At 42.5% G+C, this 17,914-nt stretch overlaps 1 protein-coding gene across 1 annotated transcript in view; it reads right to left on the bottom strand.

The window, feature by feature from the left end:
* Positions 1-17,914, bottom strand: part of DRC4 (dynein regulatory complex subunit 4) — a 149,777-nt gene that overhangs the window by 76,462 nt on the left and 55,401 nt on the right. The window contains exons 5-7 of the mRNA XM_078668301.1: positions 16,920-16,974; positions 9,249-9,454; positions 3,369-3,536 (exon numbers count right to left, since the gene is read on the bottom strand). Of these exons, the coding sequence (XP_078524427.1) occupies positions 3,369-3,536; positions 9,249-9,454; positions 16,920-16,974 (429 nt within the window). The remainder of the gene's footprint in view (positions 1-3,368; positions 3,537-9,248; positions 9,455-16,919; positions 16,975-17,914) is intronic.

Here is a 17,914-nt window from a genome sequence, read left to right as displayed (position 1 = left end):
ACGAACACCATGTACAGCCTCTCCCCCTCGATCCTCACAGTTTTCCAGTAGAGGAGAACGAGGTGGAAGATCTGATCCATGGTGGACGTGTTTTTCCTGAAGCCAGCCTGGAGGGGACTCAGAATTTCATTTTCCTCCATCCAATTCAAAAGGTGGTCCAAGAGAAGGCGGGAAAATAGTTTTTGGGGGACATCTATGAGGCTGATCGGCCTGTAGTTGGCTGGGAGAAGAGGAGAGCCCTTTTTAAAAATAGGCACTATCTCCGCCCCCAGCCAAGTACAGGGGATCTCCATACCTCCCGCGATGGAATTAAACAAAGTGAGGAGGTACGGGCCCCATATCTCTGGATGGTGTCTAAAGAGGTCACCAGGCAATCTATCCAGTCCCGGGGCCTTCCCCTTCGCCAACCTCTCTATTGCACTGACCACCTCACCGAGGGTAAATTCTAATCCGGCTACAGGATTGGACGTAACATCCAGGTCCACATCATTGGCAAATTCAGAAATATCTTGGTACAATTTGCCAAAGTGTTCTTCCCAAACGGAAGATGCAATGTTTGACTCCACTGCAGCTTTTGGTTCTCCTGTGCCTGTGTTTACCAAAGACCAAAATTTTCTAGAATCCCTCGCTTCTAGCGCCATGGAGAGATCCTGCCATCTGTTCCAATCCCATTCCGACCTTGCCACTGCCATGGCTTCCCTATATTTCCGCCTAAGCTCAGCGACCTTACCCTTATCAGAACCTGCTTTATTGTAGCTATTAACTCTGTCTTGATCTTTCTACAGGTAGAGTTATACCAGGTTGAAGTTCTAGTCTTTTTCTTCCGTGGAACTGCCACTGGAAAAAAAACATCACCAAGAGCTCCCACTAGGTCTACATGGATTTGGGCTACTTTCTCATTGTAGTTTGGTGGTCTGGGCTGATTAATTAGTACATCTAGTTCATTTAGCTTAGGGAGTGCTAATTCATAGATTTTAGTTATGCTCTCTTCTGAATTAACCAGTTTCCCTCATTTTACCCTACGTCTGTTGGAGCTAAGAACCAAGTTCCCCAGATCTTCACTGGGATTGTCGGGTAATGAACCAACCACAGGTGCTGGATGCACCATATCTAATAAAAGTGCGTTGTGGTCGCTGTCTGTTCTTGCGATTACCCTAAAATCCTGTACCTTAGACCACAGACCAATGTCCACAAAAATATAGTCCAGCCTCGATTCATGGTCCTTCCTGTTGAAGGTACACGATGAAGGGGTATCAGAAGGAGTGCGTCCATTACAGGCCCTTAGCGCAAAATTTAATGTTAGGGACATAATTTGCACTGCAAGAGGGGACCAGGATTTAGGATGGGGGGATTGACATGACGGTACACCCCAAAAATCATCTTCAGCAGTGAGGGCACCCTCCCTTAAACCTTCCAGTGGTTCAAAGTGGCAGTTGAAATCTCCGCCCATCACTATCTTACAATCAGTGGGGAGTTGGCCCAAGAATGACGAAAGATCTTCTAGTTTGGGTGACTCCGTGGACACACTGACTGGGCGAGAGTAAACATTAATGATTGCCAGATTTAACACATTAGGCCACTTGAGTAGAACACACTGTATGTCTTGTGAGAACGTCGGTACATTCTCCGCATTACACCCAATGTGACTAGCTACCCAAACCGCCAAACCACCTGAGGGCCTCCCTTTACCACTCCACCTGGCTTTAATTTCAAAAACTGCGTACCCTGCTCTACACAAGGGTTCCCTGGCCCATGTTTCTTGGAAAAGACAGATATCGCTACTGCCAACTAGGGAGTCCCAATCATTTGTATGTAGTTTATTAACAATACCCGCCACATTCCAGGAGAGGACCTTTAAGGTTTCGGCTGGAGGTTTTAATCCCAGCCCCCCAGTTTTTTCTGGTTCAATTTCCGGTGGTGGAACTGCTGGCCCTTGCAATGATGTTTCCAAGAGGGATAAGGCAGTGGGTCCAAGAGAGATAAGGCCACACTGATTAGCTAGAGTACATTTTAGGTGTGCTCCTTTTTTACTACACTCACTCTAGAAAGCCTAATTCTAAAGTAGGTAACCAATTTATTCTGCAAAATCTGGGCTCCAAGATTGTGAGGGTCTTTAGTTCGTGTTCACCCACTTTTTCTTTCTCAACCTCTATGTTATGGAATGCTTCCCATTGCTAGACCTAGTCATAAGTCACTCTTTTGAAGCAAATTCACTCCTGCTTGGGGAGTATTCCATGAAGTTTCTTCACCTGACTGAATGACTATAATATTTATGTGTCATAAATGAACTCTAGGTGCTGGAAACATTCAGCACCCAATTCCATGTTTTGGCAACATGAGCAGAAAAGCTACATTGCCTTTAGTGCTCAGTTTGAGTCCAGCCAGCCTAATAAGGCAAAGTGAAGAATTCAGTAATGGTGAAAGGGGGTTTTTCTATATAAGTGAATAGGAGAGGCATTCTGCATTTTCTTGAACATCATTCCCAATGACAATTAAAACATGCTTAAGGCAATGGAAGCAATATTTTTCTTTCACAAGCACCTGACAAGCCTCATTCTATTGCTTTGGATCATGTAAAATTGGCTTTTAACCTCTTTAGTAGACCACGAGCAAAGAAATTTACAAAAAACAAGTCTAGAGGTAACTGCTGCTCCAATAATGAAAGTGCTATTTATATACAGTGCTGGCGGTGCCCACATGTTGCTTCATGAGCTTTTAAGGTCAGAGGAACTCAAATGTTGTATTACGACAAGTGTAGTGAACCAAAAGCCTGTTGAAAGAGTTTTAACTTTAAGGATTTCCTGAAATTGAAGAAGCAACCTTCTATTCACGGGCATGAAGGAAGTAAATTCCCGAGGGAGGAGCCTAGGACATTGAATGAATGATCGGCTAAAGGATTTGTATCTTGCTAAGTGAGATGTTTTGGTCAGAAACTTTGGGCAGCAAGCCAGGAGCAGTTGATGAAGGTACAATGAAGCTCAGTCATGAATTGCTTTGAGAATGAGGCACAGGATCTTGAACCCAATCCTCTGCACGATCAAAAGTCAATGAACTGTCATTAGCGGTGGAGAGATATCTATGGTCCGTGAGCCTCAATCCAAGGATAAGAGAAGCAGTACAGTTTTGGAATCTTTGCAGTTCTGACATGGTCTTAGCTGGGAGGCCCCTGTACATTTTATTGAAGTAGTCTATTCTCAAAGTCAATGTAGAAACCACCAGTACAATCCTTTGAAGCAGCACAAACAGCGGCAAACTGACTAAAGACTAGCAGTTACAAACAGCATCCCAGTGCTCTAGTGAATCCTGAAGCAGAATTCCACTAATATTGTTACCATTATGGGCCTCAGGGTCACGATTAGGAAACTTACAACCAGACATGTTTTGTCTTGCTCATAGTTAGCCATCCGCTTGTGTAACTCGCCCACATCCTCGCGTGCCCTCTGGAGTGGTTCAACTAGACGCTTGTTCTGCAACTGCACTTCTTGCATCTCCTTCTCCATGCGGTCTTCTTTTTTCTTCATATCTTCCATCTGTTCCTGTAATGTGAAAACCAAAGACTGTGAGGAACTGTGTTCAATGCTGAAAGCATATTCCTCTCCCTGAACCACAACTTCAGTTTTTGCTTTTCCGATGTGAGCAATATTTGAAGGCATAATACAGTGGACTTGTTCTAGACACCCATTTTTGTGTGTATAAACAAGGTTACTGCTCAGGTGAGTTAAAGCCATCCTTCCAACATCAACCTAGCACTGAGCTCTGTTCAGGCCTTAACCCTCGGTCTGAAGACACCAAGCATTTACCCGTCAGCTGGGAAAATGTACAATAGAAATATCTAGTCATATACGCACCTCTGAAGAGTGTACTGGATAGCTAAAGACTATCACTAAGTACAGTACTGAAAAAAACGAGCAGAAACAGGAGAATGAGTACATACCTTTAATGAGAGCCTCTGACTTTAAAGCTTTCCCCTCTACAGAGTGGTACAGAGGTGAAGTGGCTTACAGTTCTGTGTTACAACAGAAAGGAGCAGTGAAGTGTCTGAATAGTCTCTCACAGACTTGGGGATCTGTTAGAATTAACCTTATAAAATATCACTCGGTTAGTGGGGGGGGAAAGCTGGTTCCCCCGTCCGCCTGTTCCAAGTGGTTGCAATAAAAAGATCTATTGGAATGTGCTTCCTGGAAGGTTTAGGCTTTGAGATGTTCTCTAACTGCATGGGCTTAAATACTGCTGTTAAAGTAAATGATCTTTTCAAAGGCACTGTAAGTGGCATCAAGGTGTAGGGAAAATATCCTTCAATTCGGCCCTATTGTGAGAAGGATTCATACTTCCTCATTTTCTGATTTGCCCTGAAGAAGGGATCTCTGATCCTTCTGTTCCACAAAGTTGCAAGGAGGATGCTCGAATCCCCAGGTTTCGAAACAGTTATACAGGTGGCTTTGTTTTTTCCCCGCCCCATCTGAATAATTTTCAAATGTGATTTTTCCCTTGATCTGAGTGCCTCTAGAGAAGTACTGGCTGGTAACGCTATTCTGAATGACTGCAAGAAGGATTCTCTATCCCTGCCCCACTGTTCTGAACAGTTCTAAAGAACAAATCTCCGACTGTCCCTGCTCTAAAAGGATCTCAAGAAGCATTCTCTAGTGCCCCTGTTCCTAAGATCTGCAAGGATGATTCCCTAGCTCTCCACGTTCCCCTGTTGTTCTGAATTTACTGTTCTGAATAGTTTTAAATAAGGATTCTCTTCTTCCCTGTTCTGAATAGTTTTAAACAATGATTCTCTGGTCCCCTGTTTTGAATACTTCTAAAGAATTATCATCTTGCACCCTTATTCTGAAAATGTATGAAGAAGAATTAATTTTTTATCGAGGTCTGCAGAGCTTTAAAGAACGATAATTTGGTCCTCCTGTTCTCAATGAGTACAAGGCGGAATCTCTACCCTCACGCTGGGAATACTTTAAAATGAGGATTCTCTGAAACCCCCATCCCACATTCTAAATATCATAAAGACGCTATCTCTGGTCCCCTGTTCAGAGTAGTCATGAAGAAGGATTCTGCGGTCTCTCGCTTTTGAATATTTATAAAGAAGGATTCTTTTGATCTCCTCCCGTTCTGAGCATCTCCAAATAAGGGTTATCTATTACCACTGTTCTGAATAGTTCTGTTGAAGAATTCTCAATGCCCATCCTTTGGAATCCGATGTTGTGAATAGCTTTCAAGAACAATTTTGTAGTCCCACTGTTCTGAATAGTTATAAGAAAATATTTGTTTGTCCTCCCCTTATGATTATTTACAAAGGAGGATTTTCTGGCCCCGCAGTTCTAATGGCTATTAGGCTGAATCTCTGCCTGCCCTATGAATATTTATAAAGAAGGATTTGGTGGTACTACCTTCTGAAAAGTCATGAAGAAGGATCCCATAGTCCCCCTGTTTTGAATGTTTATATTGGACCATTTTTCCTCCTGTTCTGAGAAGTTCCATAGGAGGATTCTGTGCTCCCACTGCCATGCATAATTATAAAGTAGGATTCTATAGATCATCCCCACTTCGTATTTTCTGTACTGAATAGTTTTAAAGATGGATTCTTTAGTCCCATTCTGAATATTTATAGAAAAGTATTCATTTTTCGTCCTGTTGTGAATAGTTCTAAATAAGGAATCCCAGGTCTCGCTGTTCTGAATGGCTATAAGGAGGATTATCTGACCTGTGGTATAAATATTTATAAAGAAGGATTCTTTAGTTCTGGCATATACAACTTTAGCTGCCTCAAATCCTCATGTTTTCTAAAACAACAATGTAAATAGTAATAAATATAAGCCCTCTTCATCTATTGATTTAGTCAAATATCCTTCACAGTATGCTTCAACCCACCACAACAAACAGCAGGATCAAATGGGTCACCACATTTTAACGATTTGTACCTCTTCAGTGTGAGTAATGGCATTTTACTTTTGCACCTCTTCCTAAAAAACAGTCAGTTTCAGTGCAAGGGCTGGTAGACCAACCTCTGCTTTTATTTCTGCTATAATTTCATACATTTTATTTCTTACTACAATGCTTTTTTTTTGCAAACATATGCAAGTCACCTTTAGAAGGCAGCAGTTTTACATTTCGTTACTTTTACTATTTTTTATATATATTATAAGCGTTTGCAAAAAAAAGATATACATAAATAGCAGGTCAGACGTATTGGCTTTGCCAAGGATTATTTTTTCCTGACTTAAGAAGGTCCTCGCCAACTGCCTCCTGCAGGTGGTAGCCACGTTGGTGGCTCCAGACCAATCAAGCTTCATGCCTTATAGGACGACAGGGTATAATCTTCGTTTGCTGGCAGGATGTCTGGCGCGGGTGACCAACTCACTGAGCCAGGGTTCTTCCTTTCTCTGGACCCCAAGAAGGTCTTGGACCACCTTGAATGGCCATATATTATGCCTGTACTGGTGAGAATGGGAATTGATGGAAGGTTTCTGTCCAGGGTGGGCCTGCTGTACAAAGACCCAGTAGCTCGGTTTAAAGTGAATGGGGTCTTTTCTAGGTAGTTTCCCCTAAGTAGGTGCACTCAACAGGGGTGCAAGGCTCTCCCCACACACTCGGGGGGTCACACCGTTGGCATGCTGCTTGCAGATAGATGCACTGTTGCGTGGCCGGAGATGGGACCCGGATTCGGAGGACATCATCTCCATCTAGAAGGACAACATTCTGTTGTACTTGGTAGATCCAGACACTTTGGTACCCAGGGTATTGGAAATTCTGGAGGTGTTTGGTTCCTTATCAGGGTTGAGGATTAACTGGCACCAGTCCGTCACATTTCCACTCACCCAGAGGTTGGGAGACAGAACCTGGCATCACCCTCTGACTGTGGCAACCCAGTGGTTTAAGTACTTAGGAATATTTGTTATAAAAGATCGGGACCGGTTTCTGGCAGAAAACCTGAGGTAGGTCCTAGAGTCATATAGAACGGAGGGGGAACGGTGGAAAAAAACTGCTGCCCTTATTAATGGGTAGAGCAGCACTCTACAAAATGATTTATCTCCCAAAATTTCTTTATGTCCTACAAAATACTCCATTTGAGGTCCATTTCGGGAGGTGGCTGGCATCACACGAATTCTGTTGTGGGAGGACGGGACACAGAGGATAGCCTGAATGTCCCTCACTAGGAAACAGGAGGATGGTGGCATAGTCCTTCCCGACCCCTGCTTGTATTACTGGGCTGCCCAACAGCATATGGTAAATGATTGGGCCTTCTTCTCACACAAGGAACCCGTGGTGATGGATGACAGACGTGCCATGGATCTGGAGGGATATGTCCAATGATTATACCATGGAAAGGGGATGTCTCGGTTGCTGCTGCCAACGGCAGTGGTAGTTTTGAACTGGCACAAGGCAACCAGAGCCCTGGGATGGGGGGTGGGTTTCGGGGTAGAACATTGGAAATCCCATTATGGACCTCCAGTCTGTTGAGGAGATTGCAGGCCGTTGAAGGCCATGTTATACAGTACTTGATTGGGATGTATGGAGGGGTCTGGAGATGGTGACGTTGCAGGACCTGAAGGACAAATACCAACTGTCCTGGGTTCAATATCTACGCCATCAACATTAACATCATCTCCTTCGGCCAAAAATTAGGGCTCTTAGAGTGGTCCCATTGAAACGTCTCCGAAAACAATGGGAGCCTGACTTGGGTAGACTGGAGGATGATGACTGGGGAGGGCAGCCTGCAGGTACCCCTGTGAGGCAGCATGCCGAAGAAGAGATCAACTGAGGGAGCGGCTCGCACAGGGAACCTGGCTGGGTCCCATAAATGGAAAGTATTATGGAGTAACCTAGAAATTCAGTGTGGGGGCCTATATTGGTGTCAGTCCATACATTTTATCTCTCCAGGGATTAGGCCTGTGCCTCTAACGACAGACTTTGTTGTATTGTAATCATTATAACTCAAATTTAATTGTTGCGGACAGGTGGATGTTACCCACCCAGTTATGAGAAAATCAATAAAGAGATACCTACAAAAAATTATACTCTAGCCCTATTCTGAATATTTATATAGATTATTTTTGTTTTTGTTTTGAATAGTTCTAAAATAATGATTTTCTGGTCCCATGTCCTGAACAGTTTTCTGAATCGTTAAAAGAAGGATTCTCTCTTTTCAAAGTTCTAAGGGAGTATTAGAAGGATTCTGTAATTTGGCTATTCTCAATGTTTGTGAAATCCTTCCTTAGAGCTACAATAAGAACTGCGAGGTAACCCTGTTATGAGGATTTGTTAACAGCCGGTTGACAACGATCCCTCTGTGGAACAGCTGATCTCAATGGTTTTTCTTAGCGGTTATGAGAAGGTTTGTTTGCCACTCCTGCTCTTATCAATGCTAAAAAAGATTCTGCTGTCCCCTTTTAGAACAGGTTGCGGGAAGATTATTTAGCTACTTTAAGAAAAAGCCTGATCTGGATCAACAGGATTCGAATAGAATGATAGGAGAGGTACACAAGAATCCAGTAAGCACACTACCCTCTCCCCACTGTGAATTCCTTACACTCGCTATGGGTCCACGGCAGAGAGAGCTGTGCCTTGGACAGTGAAAAACTAAGCAGGTCCCCAAAGACACTTTAACACACTACCTCTACTTCAGCTCTCCAGAATTAAGGACGGTGGAATGAACATCCATTCATGTCACATCCTTTTTAGATCTAGTACTGAATTATATTATAAGGGTATGATGCAGAGTTATGAAAAGGCTCACTCAGCTGCACGTGTTGACACTCTGACACTGAGCGATCTTGAGCAATCAATGATCTTAAATGTCTGGACTTTCAATTATACCTTACAAACAAAAAGGAAAAGAAGGATGATTGTCAACTTCCGAAGATTTTTGGCCATTAAATTGATGGCCCGAATGAAGAGAATTTATCAAAGAGATAAAGAACTAGGCGTGGAGTGTTAGTAAGTTTAAATGGTGTCATGAACGTAGTCAAATGTTAAACAGTGTAATTTGCAGTAGGGAGTTTCGGGCATACAACCGTGATGGGGTGAGATTGAGATTATATAACCATGCAGTGAGGTTTTGGGTTATATGATAGAGGTTTCATTACATTATTCATGACAATATTAGGACACATTTCTAAATTATTTTGCTTAAAAGTTGGTGAAAATAATTATTTCGCTTGTCATTGTTGCCAGTCATTCTCTTCTTGATTCACACAAGAGAAAACACAAAGAGGGTGCCTGCCCACCTTTCCATTAAGTTACTCTACCTTGAGAGAGTTGATAAGTGCAAGGTTGTTCAGAGTGATATCGTTGTAGTAGTTCTTGATGTCGCTGAACGCCTTCTCATGGTTCTTCATCAGTGCATTAATCTGGCCGTTCTTCCTTTCCTCAATCTCATGTATCTCAGTCTTTCGCCGTAGCTCCAGTTCGTCACGCAACATACGCATTTTCTTGTCATACTTGGCCTCAATTTCTGCAAGAGCAATTTGTACATGAGACTTGTAACATGACACAGCTTGCACAATGCACTATAACATTGAACAATGTACTCCTAAACAACCCCTGTTGCAGACACATCCTTGCTTTGTCTCAGGCATCTCACTCCTTTATAGCTTACTTCAGATAACTAATTGGACTTATATCTTTAAGATTAGAATTCAGCAATTTCATCATATTTAACTCTAATTTGGTCAGGATAACTTTATACAGATGTACTGTACAGTACTGATATTAAACGTGAAACCAGCCATGTGTGAATGTACATGGAACCATCCACGACCAACACGCTGTATGGACACCCCAAGAAACCAATCCTGACCACTGCAGTGTGAGCATGCCTAGGCGAACCAATCAGTGATGGGATCTCTGACATAATATCAAACTTAAAATATAGCGGTGCAATAAGGTCACAAAACGAAATATCTAAAATTGAACTACTTGCCTCCATTTGGGCTGAGTCCAATATGTGCAACATACCTTTTTCACAGTGGCTACATATGATGGAGGAATTCCTCTGATAGTTGCAGAGGAGTGGAACAACTTCGACCATCAGATCTGCTGATACCCCACCTCACATTTATATGCCTGCCTCCTAGCTGAGGTGTAAATGTACAGGAAAACAAACTCTGATTAATCAAACCATTGGTGACTCCATATGCACAGTTTGCTATATCTTGATATGAACCTAAGCACAGGGGACAGGTAAATTAAGAGGAAACTACAAACAAAAGGTTGAATCCTACAATGTATAAAAGTAAGCCTACTGAAGAAACTAATACACCCATGCAAACAGCAAATAGCTCCTCTTTTGAAAATATTAGAGATTACAAAAATTGTCACTCGACAATTGAAAAGATTAATTTGTTGTACTTATATGCGGGTTACAACTGCTGCACTTCCTTACACAGCTTTTGCCGAGACAATGTGGGCTTACTCATGCAATGCCATTAGACTCTCTAAAACTTGGAATCCTGGTGGTCCTATACACCCAAGGCCGTTCCATTGTTGTAGCTATTTTGGGCAAACATTTGCTGGGTTCTGCGGACGGCTAAGGTCACGGTGCTCAGCATTGCATTGGCCCTATGAATGGTCTGTGCTGGTCAGCGCTCCTTAGTGCAGGAGCTTTCTGGGGGGCACAACGCGCTAATCAAGGCTCTGGATATATGCCAGAAGCTTTTACAATAAACCTGATACTTCAGACCAGGAAATTATTCCTCTCACCTGAAACTAATCTAGGATGGCTCCTATTTCTAATTCTTGGAACTGTTTATCAGTCCATCATAATTCAAATCTTTACTTCCTGGTTCACCAGTTCACTTTCTTATTTGTTAGGTGTATAAGGCTGCTTAGAAATCCTAGTACTGTATCACAAAAGCAACTTAAGTGTTCTTGCTAAGGTTCTTTGCCTGATAATAGCTCAAATCTGTTTCTGTTCTCCAGTCCTGATTCCTAAGGGCCTGGTGTTAGGGTCCTTTCATAAACCTGATTTTCTTGCTTCTCTTCTGGAACTTTTTTCGGCCACTTCTTCATTAAGGAAGAAGTTATGCTTGTGGGTTTTTCCTACTTCCAAAAAGAGATACCTGATCCTTTTCATGTACAATTTTGAACAAGAACAAGTTGGTTACCAAAGGGCAGCACCCATTCCTTGGACAAGCCAAGTCTAAGCTGTTAGAGACGTCTCAGTGTCCAGTCCTTGACACGATTCTCAGGATCAGCCCTCAGACTCAGATTTCAAAGTTTTAACAACTGGATTGGGTAGCGTCATTCACTGCATGAAGAATAGCCTTAATCTATTTGGAAACAAGCTTCTTGCATTTTTTGTCTCTGTCAGCCATGTTGGATTACGGGCCTAGCAAATGAACTGTGTATGCTGTGGTAAAATTACATTTGTCTGTGGGCCTACAGTTAAGATGGTGTTGGGTAGGGGCGCACCCTGTGTTGCTCCCTTTTTCGTGCCAGGACGCTGTCAAACCTACACATTCAGCTGGTACCTTTCACGGGTCCCATGATGGCCAGGCTTCCAAGAAGCTGTGGACTCTCTCCAGCTACACAAGGGAATTAGGCAGTGAGGATAGCCGTGACTTGCGAGGAGACAGTTAAGAAGCTTCCCAGCTGTGTCTGGACCTGTCTGATAAGGAGGAAGGTGGCAGTTGACAGGAGTGGCTTATCTAACATTGCAACAGAAAGGGGGAATGGACTCTTATATATGCACTGTGCTGTTGGCCCCTGAAATTGGGTACAGGATACGGCATGACCCCACCATTTCTGGGAATACTGATCATTGGCAAAACCCAGTGGACACTGCTCTGCAAGAATGTCAAAGTGTTTGTGGGTTTCATTGCTGGGGGCCTTATCATTTGGCTACATGTTGAATTATATTATTTAGCAACAGCCTCATCAGATTTTACCTAACAGAGTGAGCACTTTCTACTGTTCCTAAGTGCAAAAAAAGTCAGAAATGGATGCAAGCTGCTCCCAATCTCTGAAATAAGACACAAATACAACAGAGTTGAAGCTTGCAGGCGGCCAAGCCTCCAAGAATACTGGCATTAACAGAGGTGAATGGTGTGCCTCTGGGTAATTTTGTCGCATAACAAGGATCGTCCACACAGGTGCCGCATTGAAAGTGCTTTGGCTAAATATCTCCCTTCTAAACGCTAGTAAAGAATACCCGCTCCTGAATTCCATTTTATGAATGTTATGATATGATAAGGAGTTTTGCATAGCGCAAACCATCACTCCCAGAGGAGTATAGAGGTGCCCTGAAGGGTCAACTTAAGCCAGGTTATAAGAAGGGGTAACACTGGACTTAATTTACTATTGAGGGTTCCCAGATTTTTGCAAGAGCAGATGGAGAACTGAACCTTATTCCAATACCATGAGGCTAAGAATGAGAAGGAGCCACCACCTGTTCTTCCAGGTTGATAAAAGCTGATAAGAGCATGGACATAGTTGGGTTCACCATTATACAAAGCTCTATGGACAAAACAGAAGTTTAAAGACCTGGGGGGGGGGGGGAGAAGTGACAGACCAAAAGCAATGTGTTGTTTACAGCCTATGTATAAGGTTGCGATGTAGTCCAAATGATTGGTAATAGGGACTTGCATAATGATATTCCTACTCTAGAGGGAAATCCACCTGAATATGGATTACGGTAGTGCTTAATTTGAACCAGTGGTTTCCGGTGGTCCGCACCGGCACTTAATTGTCAACACCGGCACTGGTGACAGTTTGCCACATGGTGACGCTGTCTGAGATGACTACAACAACAGCCATTTACTCATTCGATATACATTAAAAATGACTAATACCTGCCTCCCAAGCCATTCTTATAGCTTAGGGGTGCCTGGAATAGTCCTAACTGTCACACTTACAGGAGTGTGATGGTTAGTAGTTGTGCTGAAACTATCATTGGCAGCATGGGAGGTACAATGTGTGGTGCAAGCTGCAGTGGCCTTCACACAGGAGCCCTGGAACCTATTATTTTTTTTACTTTGACAAATTAACACTAAATTAAGGTCCCCCAATGACAGAAGCTTGGATGAAGAATCTAGTGGAATGAGCGGGAGCGGAGGAGGAACATTTGAGGAGAACAAGGAAGTATTAGAAAACACAGGATATACTGATGGCATGGACTGCCAGGACACAGGTTCTACTGTAGCACACAGATCTAGGCCAAGATGGCACAGAATCGGAGGGAGAAGAGGGTGAGGGAATCACATAGGGGTTCGGACTACTGGTAATTGCAATACATGGCATACATGTATCAAGGACTTCTATGATCCTGGAAGGATAAGCAACTTAAGACATCCCCAGACTGGTGCACAGTACTTTACATGGAAGCTATGGGGGTAGGGCGAGGGACTGTTTGGCTAGTTTGGTGGTTTTGATTTTCTGTTTGTGATATTTAAGGACACATGAAGTTCTATACTTCTCTGATGTAAGTGATTGAGACTGAAAGCAAATTGGTAGAATGACCTCTGTCAATGTTGAACCAAATGCCAATAAAGAAATATGTTTTTAAAAAAAGGGCCACTAATACCTAGAAATGACTCATTAAATGCTGATGGAGGTCCACCAATGTCAAATGGGATTTTTTTTTCAAAATGTTGTCTTTCAAAGCAACTCCTGTAAGATTCATAGGTGCAGTCAAGTCATAATAAAAGACAGAAATAGAAAATAAGTCAACTGGGAGACCCTCCTGCGGTTACTGATATTCCTCATATTGCACCTCTTCAAAGAGTGGTATCACAGCTCCTCTATTATGAGAAAATGTCTCTATCTGCACATTGCTCTTTCCTAAACTACTTGAGGCTGAAAACTCTGGAGTGGAAGGCACATATTTTTGTCTAACTGCTGTCTATCCTGATAGCTCCAGAACACCTCACTAAGCCCATGAAGGCACTGCTCCCCCCTATGAAACCAACATGGACCTGATATGTCTAAAAATAATTGTGCGGCAAAAGAACAGCAGCTGGAAGGAATATCAGGCACAGCAGTAACCTTTTAGAACTGCAGTGCCCCTGCACTAAACACAATATGTAATGATATAATGGTACACATAGAGTAGTTACATGCAATGGTAAAGCTTCGTACAGCAATCTAAACAAATAGTGGAAATTCAAGAGTCAGTGATCAAGATCACAAGTGGAAGCTGTAATAAGATCTATAGTCCGTTCTTATAGTGTTCATTTTCTGTTTAATGTTCCAAATCATAAGCCAACACGTGTTTCATCGCAGGGAACAACTGCGAATCTTCAGGGCTGGAAAGGATGGCTTGGACGATAGGTGTTTCAAATTAAGAAACACCAAAAAAGAGGCGAAAAAGAGCCGGTCAGTGTGTAGACTCTGGTTCTTGTCGGGAAAAAGACGTTTAGGTTCCTAGTTTGTACAATGGGGTGTAGCCCGGTCTGGGCGAGGTGTGGAATCCCAATTTTCAGAATTCCAAATTAAAGGCAGATTCTCTAGTTAAGATAGATCTCGATTTTTCACATGTAGGGTGAAAACCGGGAGGAGAAAGGTCTTCGTGATTGGGCGGGTGTGCCTCTGTTCACGGAGTGCCTTGTCTTGTGGACGAAAATCTCCCTCTTTAATTTTCCCGGCGCCGTGTTCCTGGTGCGTCCGTACCAGGAACACGGCGCCGGGAAAATTAAAGAGGGAGATTTTCGTCCACAAGACAAGGCACTCCGTGAACAGAGGCACACCCGCCCAATCACGAAGACCTTTCTCCTCCCGGTTTTCACCCTACATGTGAAAAATCGAGATCTATCTTAACTAGAGAATCTGCCTTTAATTTGGAATTCTGAAAATTGGGATTCCACACCTCGCCCAGACCGGGCTACACCCCATTGTACAAACTAGGAACCTAAACGTCTTTTTCCCGACAAGAACCAGAGTCTACACACTGACCGGCTCTTTTTCGCCTCTTTTTTGGTGTTTCTTAATTTGAAACACCTATCGTCCAAGCCATCCTTTCCAGCCCTGAAGATTCGCAGTTGTTCCCTGCGATGAAACACGTGTTGGCTTATGATTTGGAACATTAAACAGAAAATGAACACTATAAGAACGGACTATAGATCTTATTACAGCTTCCACTTGTGATCTTGATCACTGACTCTTGAATTTCCACTATTTGTTTAGATTGCTGTACGAAGCTTTACCATTGCATGTAACTACTCTATGTGTACCATTATATCATTACATATTGTGTTTAGTGCAGGGGCACTGCAGTTCTAATTCGATACAGACCAGTTTTCTGGTCTAATTGAGTGGTTGTGAGGTATTACCACTCGCCCCATTGCCTACACTGTTTACCTTGTTTACATTAACTACTTAGCGGTTACCCAGGTGTGCGCCGAATTACTCTGTAGCACTAAAAGACCTCAGCAGTTGTGTTTGTAACCACAGCAGTAACCTTGTTGGAATTGTGGAGGCTACACCACAAGGTCCAAGAGGAAGTCAAGGGGTTCCTATGGACTTTTTGAAAGGGAAGGATCCCTCTTAATCTTACACCGGACTTGAAAAGTCTGGTCTGGGTGGGGAGGAAGTTCCATGTTTAACTATTCCTCACTAAAAAGTCTCTCTCTCTTAGGAAAAAATAATGGGGCACATTATTCTACCTTTTCATGAGCTCTGAGTTTATTTCCTTCACAAAGCCTGAAACACAAATGTTCTTACTGTTCTGTATATTTCTCTAGTCCTCATTTAAAAAAACATATTTTTAGAAAGGAGAAACCCAAAAATATTTAATTTTAAAAAAACAATTGCATTTTAAAATATTATAAACTATATAATATTTGAATATTTCTAAGGCCCAGACTACTGGCTAGAAATTATTACAAGGCTATGAACCTGAATAGAACCCAATGCTATGGACCCACAACATTGCCGAAAACATCCATGTTAATGACACACATATCAACATCAGACTAACGGAGGATAAGGGTAATCACCAACCAGTTGAACAGCCATGTGGCAGTTCACACTTGCCTAACAATAGATAGGTCTCGACAATCTTGGCCAAAAATGTTTCTCTGCCTAAATGGATACAAAATGGAGATCATATTTCTCATCCATAGTGCCCATGTGAATTCACTTTGACTGAAGACATATTCAACTCTGAGCAGTTACATACAAGGGACAGAATGTGGTTTGCCAGTAGTTTCTCCTTTTTGGAATACTCCAATCTGTTCACATGCACCTCATCACACTTACCCTAGAGGTGGCACTTATTTTTTGACTAAAGCTTTAGAGTCTATGGAGGTCTCCCGGCCAAAATAGGGACACGTCAATGAGTACCAAGCTATGCCGCTTACTTGAACTCAACAGAAAAGACAGAGCAGAGGGTAGGATTCAAAACACTGTGCCTAGGTTGCGCTCACTGTACTTGCAAAATAGCTATGCTCCTGACTATCTGAGTGATCTGCGGCTTTCATACTAACCCGATGATGCCTAAAGCCAGCCTAAAAAAATCAACTCTTGTACCAGCATATAGGATACAAATGATTTATGGGAGATCCATTCTATTTCCACTCACTACAACTACCCGAGAATTATCCTTCCATGCACTGCCCTACTACCTCTACAAATAAAATACTGTAAAGGAGCATTGAGGCAAAGCAAGCCCTGAAACAAACAAAAAGTAAATTAATAAAATATATAGTGATTGCAACTGCAGACAATTGTTCTACTTAATATTGATGTTCCTAATTTATATTGGCTTTTCCGTCACCACTGATAGAATTTCTTTAAACTATTGTTTGCTGATCTATCTTCATTTTTGTGGCACCTTTAAAGGTATCTGAAATTCTAAGAAAAATGGGTAAATGATCATTTTAGGGTGTTGGCACAGCAGCAACTGCACAGGTACATTACATAAAAACATTGCTTGTCCATGTAGTTTAAACACAAAAAAACCTACAGAAAGAGCAAAGACAGACCTCGTACTTGTCTCTCAAAGTCATTCCGCAGTCGGGTGATCTCCTCATCTTGTTTCTGCCAGAGAGAATTATAACAGTGAGAACATATAAGAGAGGAAGTGGAAAGAGCAATGGGTACAATTCTGCCTCCAGCCCATGCACAGCTTTTACCTACATTACTTCCTCAAGTACACTTATGCCATAGCCTTTCAGGCAGGGTAGCTGGCTGGGGCAAAACAGATGACTCCTCACCCATTCACATCCAAACAAAATACGAGGCTTTCCAAACTGTAAAACTTTAATTATATATTATGTTTCCAGGCACATTTTGCCTGGGATGTGCTAACGTTCTTTCAAGTACTTGTGATTCCTATTCTGACAAAATCTCAAATTTCAGCATGAATAGAGATTACAACAGGACTCTTAAAGATACCATTTTCAGTAATGCAATGGGTCAGTGAACAATCCTGGATATCTCAAGAAAACACATGCTTCCAAATATTCTCTCAAATTTACGCCAGACTAGATTTCGGGGCAAAAGGCCAATAAGTTCCATTGTAGGTGGGAACAGGACCGGTCATAGCTCAGAAATAAAGAGCTGTGCTATTCATGGTTTGGGCATGGCCATGCTGTATATGGGGATGAAAGCCATCTCGTATACAGGAGTCAGAGATGGGGCTGTGTAGATGGGAGATGATATGGAATAAAGGAAATGGCAGCTGTTCTGTACATAAGATGTGTGGGTCTTGCTGGTCATGGTTCAGACATGGGGTTTTGGGCCGGACTGTTCAGGGGATATCTGGCCTAAGCTGTTAATCTTGAACATGCAAGGCATGGGCTTCCTTTTTTATTTCTTAGGCAATGTAAACGCAGCTGATTGTGGAAAGCAGGAGCAATTTATGGTTCAAACCCAAGAAGCAAGAGCCAGACAAATCATAATTAAGGATCATCTGGGACACTGTAAGTGGGAGGCAGACTGTTTGGTTTGAACAAGGAAGTGGTGTATGGGTGCTTGT

This window comes from Lissotriton helveticus, chromosome 12, assembly GCF_964261635.1.
Source record: "Lissotriton helveticus chromosome 12, aLisHel1.1, whole genome shotgun sequence".
NCBI classification, from domain to species: domain Eukaryota; kingdom Metazoa; phylum Chordata; class Amphibia; order Caudata; family Salamandridae; genus Lissotriton; species Lissotriton helveticus.
The sequence above is the reverse complement of the archived record's forward strand: the minus strand, read 5'-3'. Positions and strand labels throughout refer to the sequence as shown.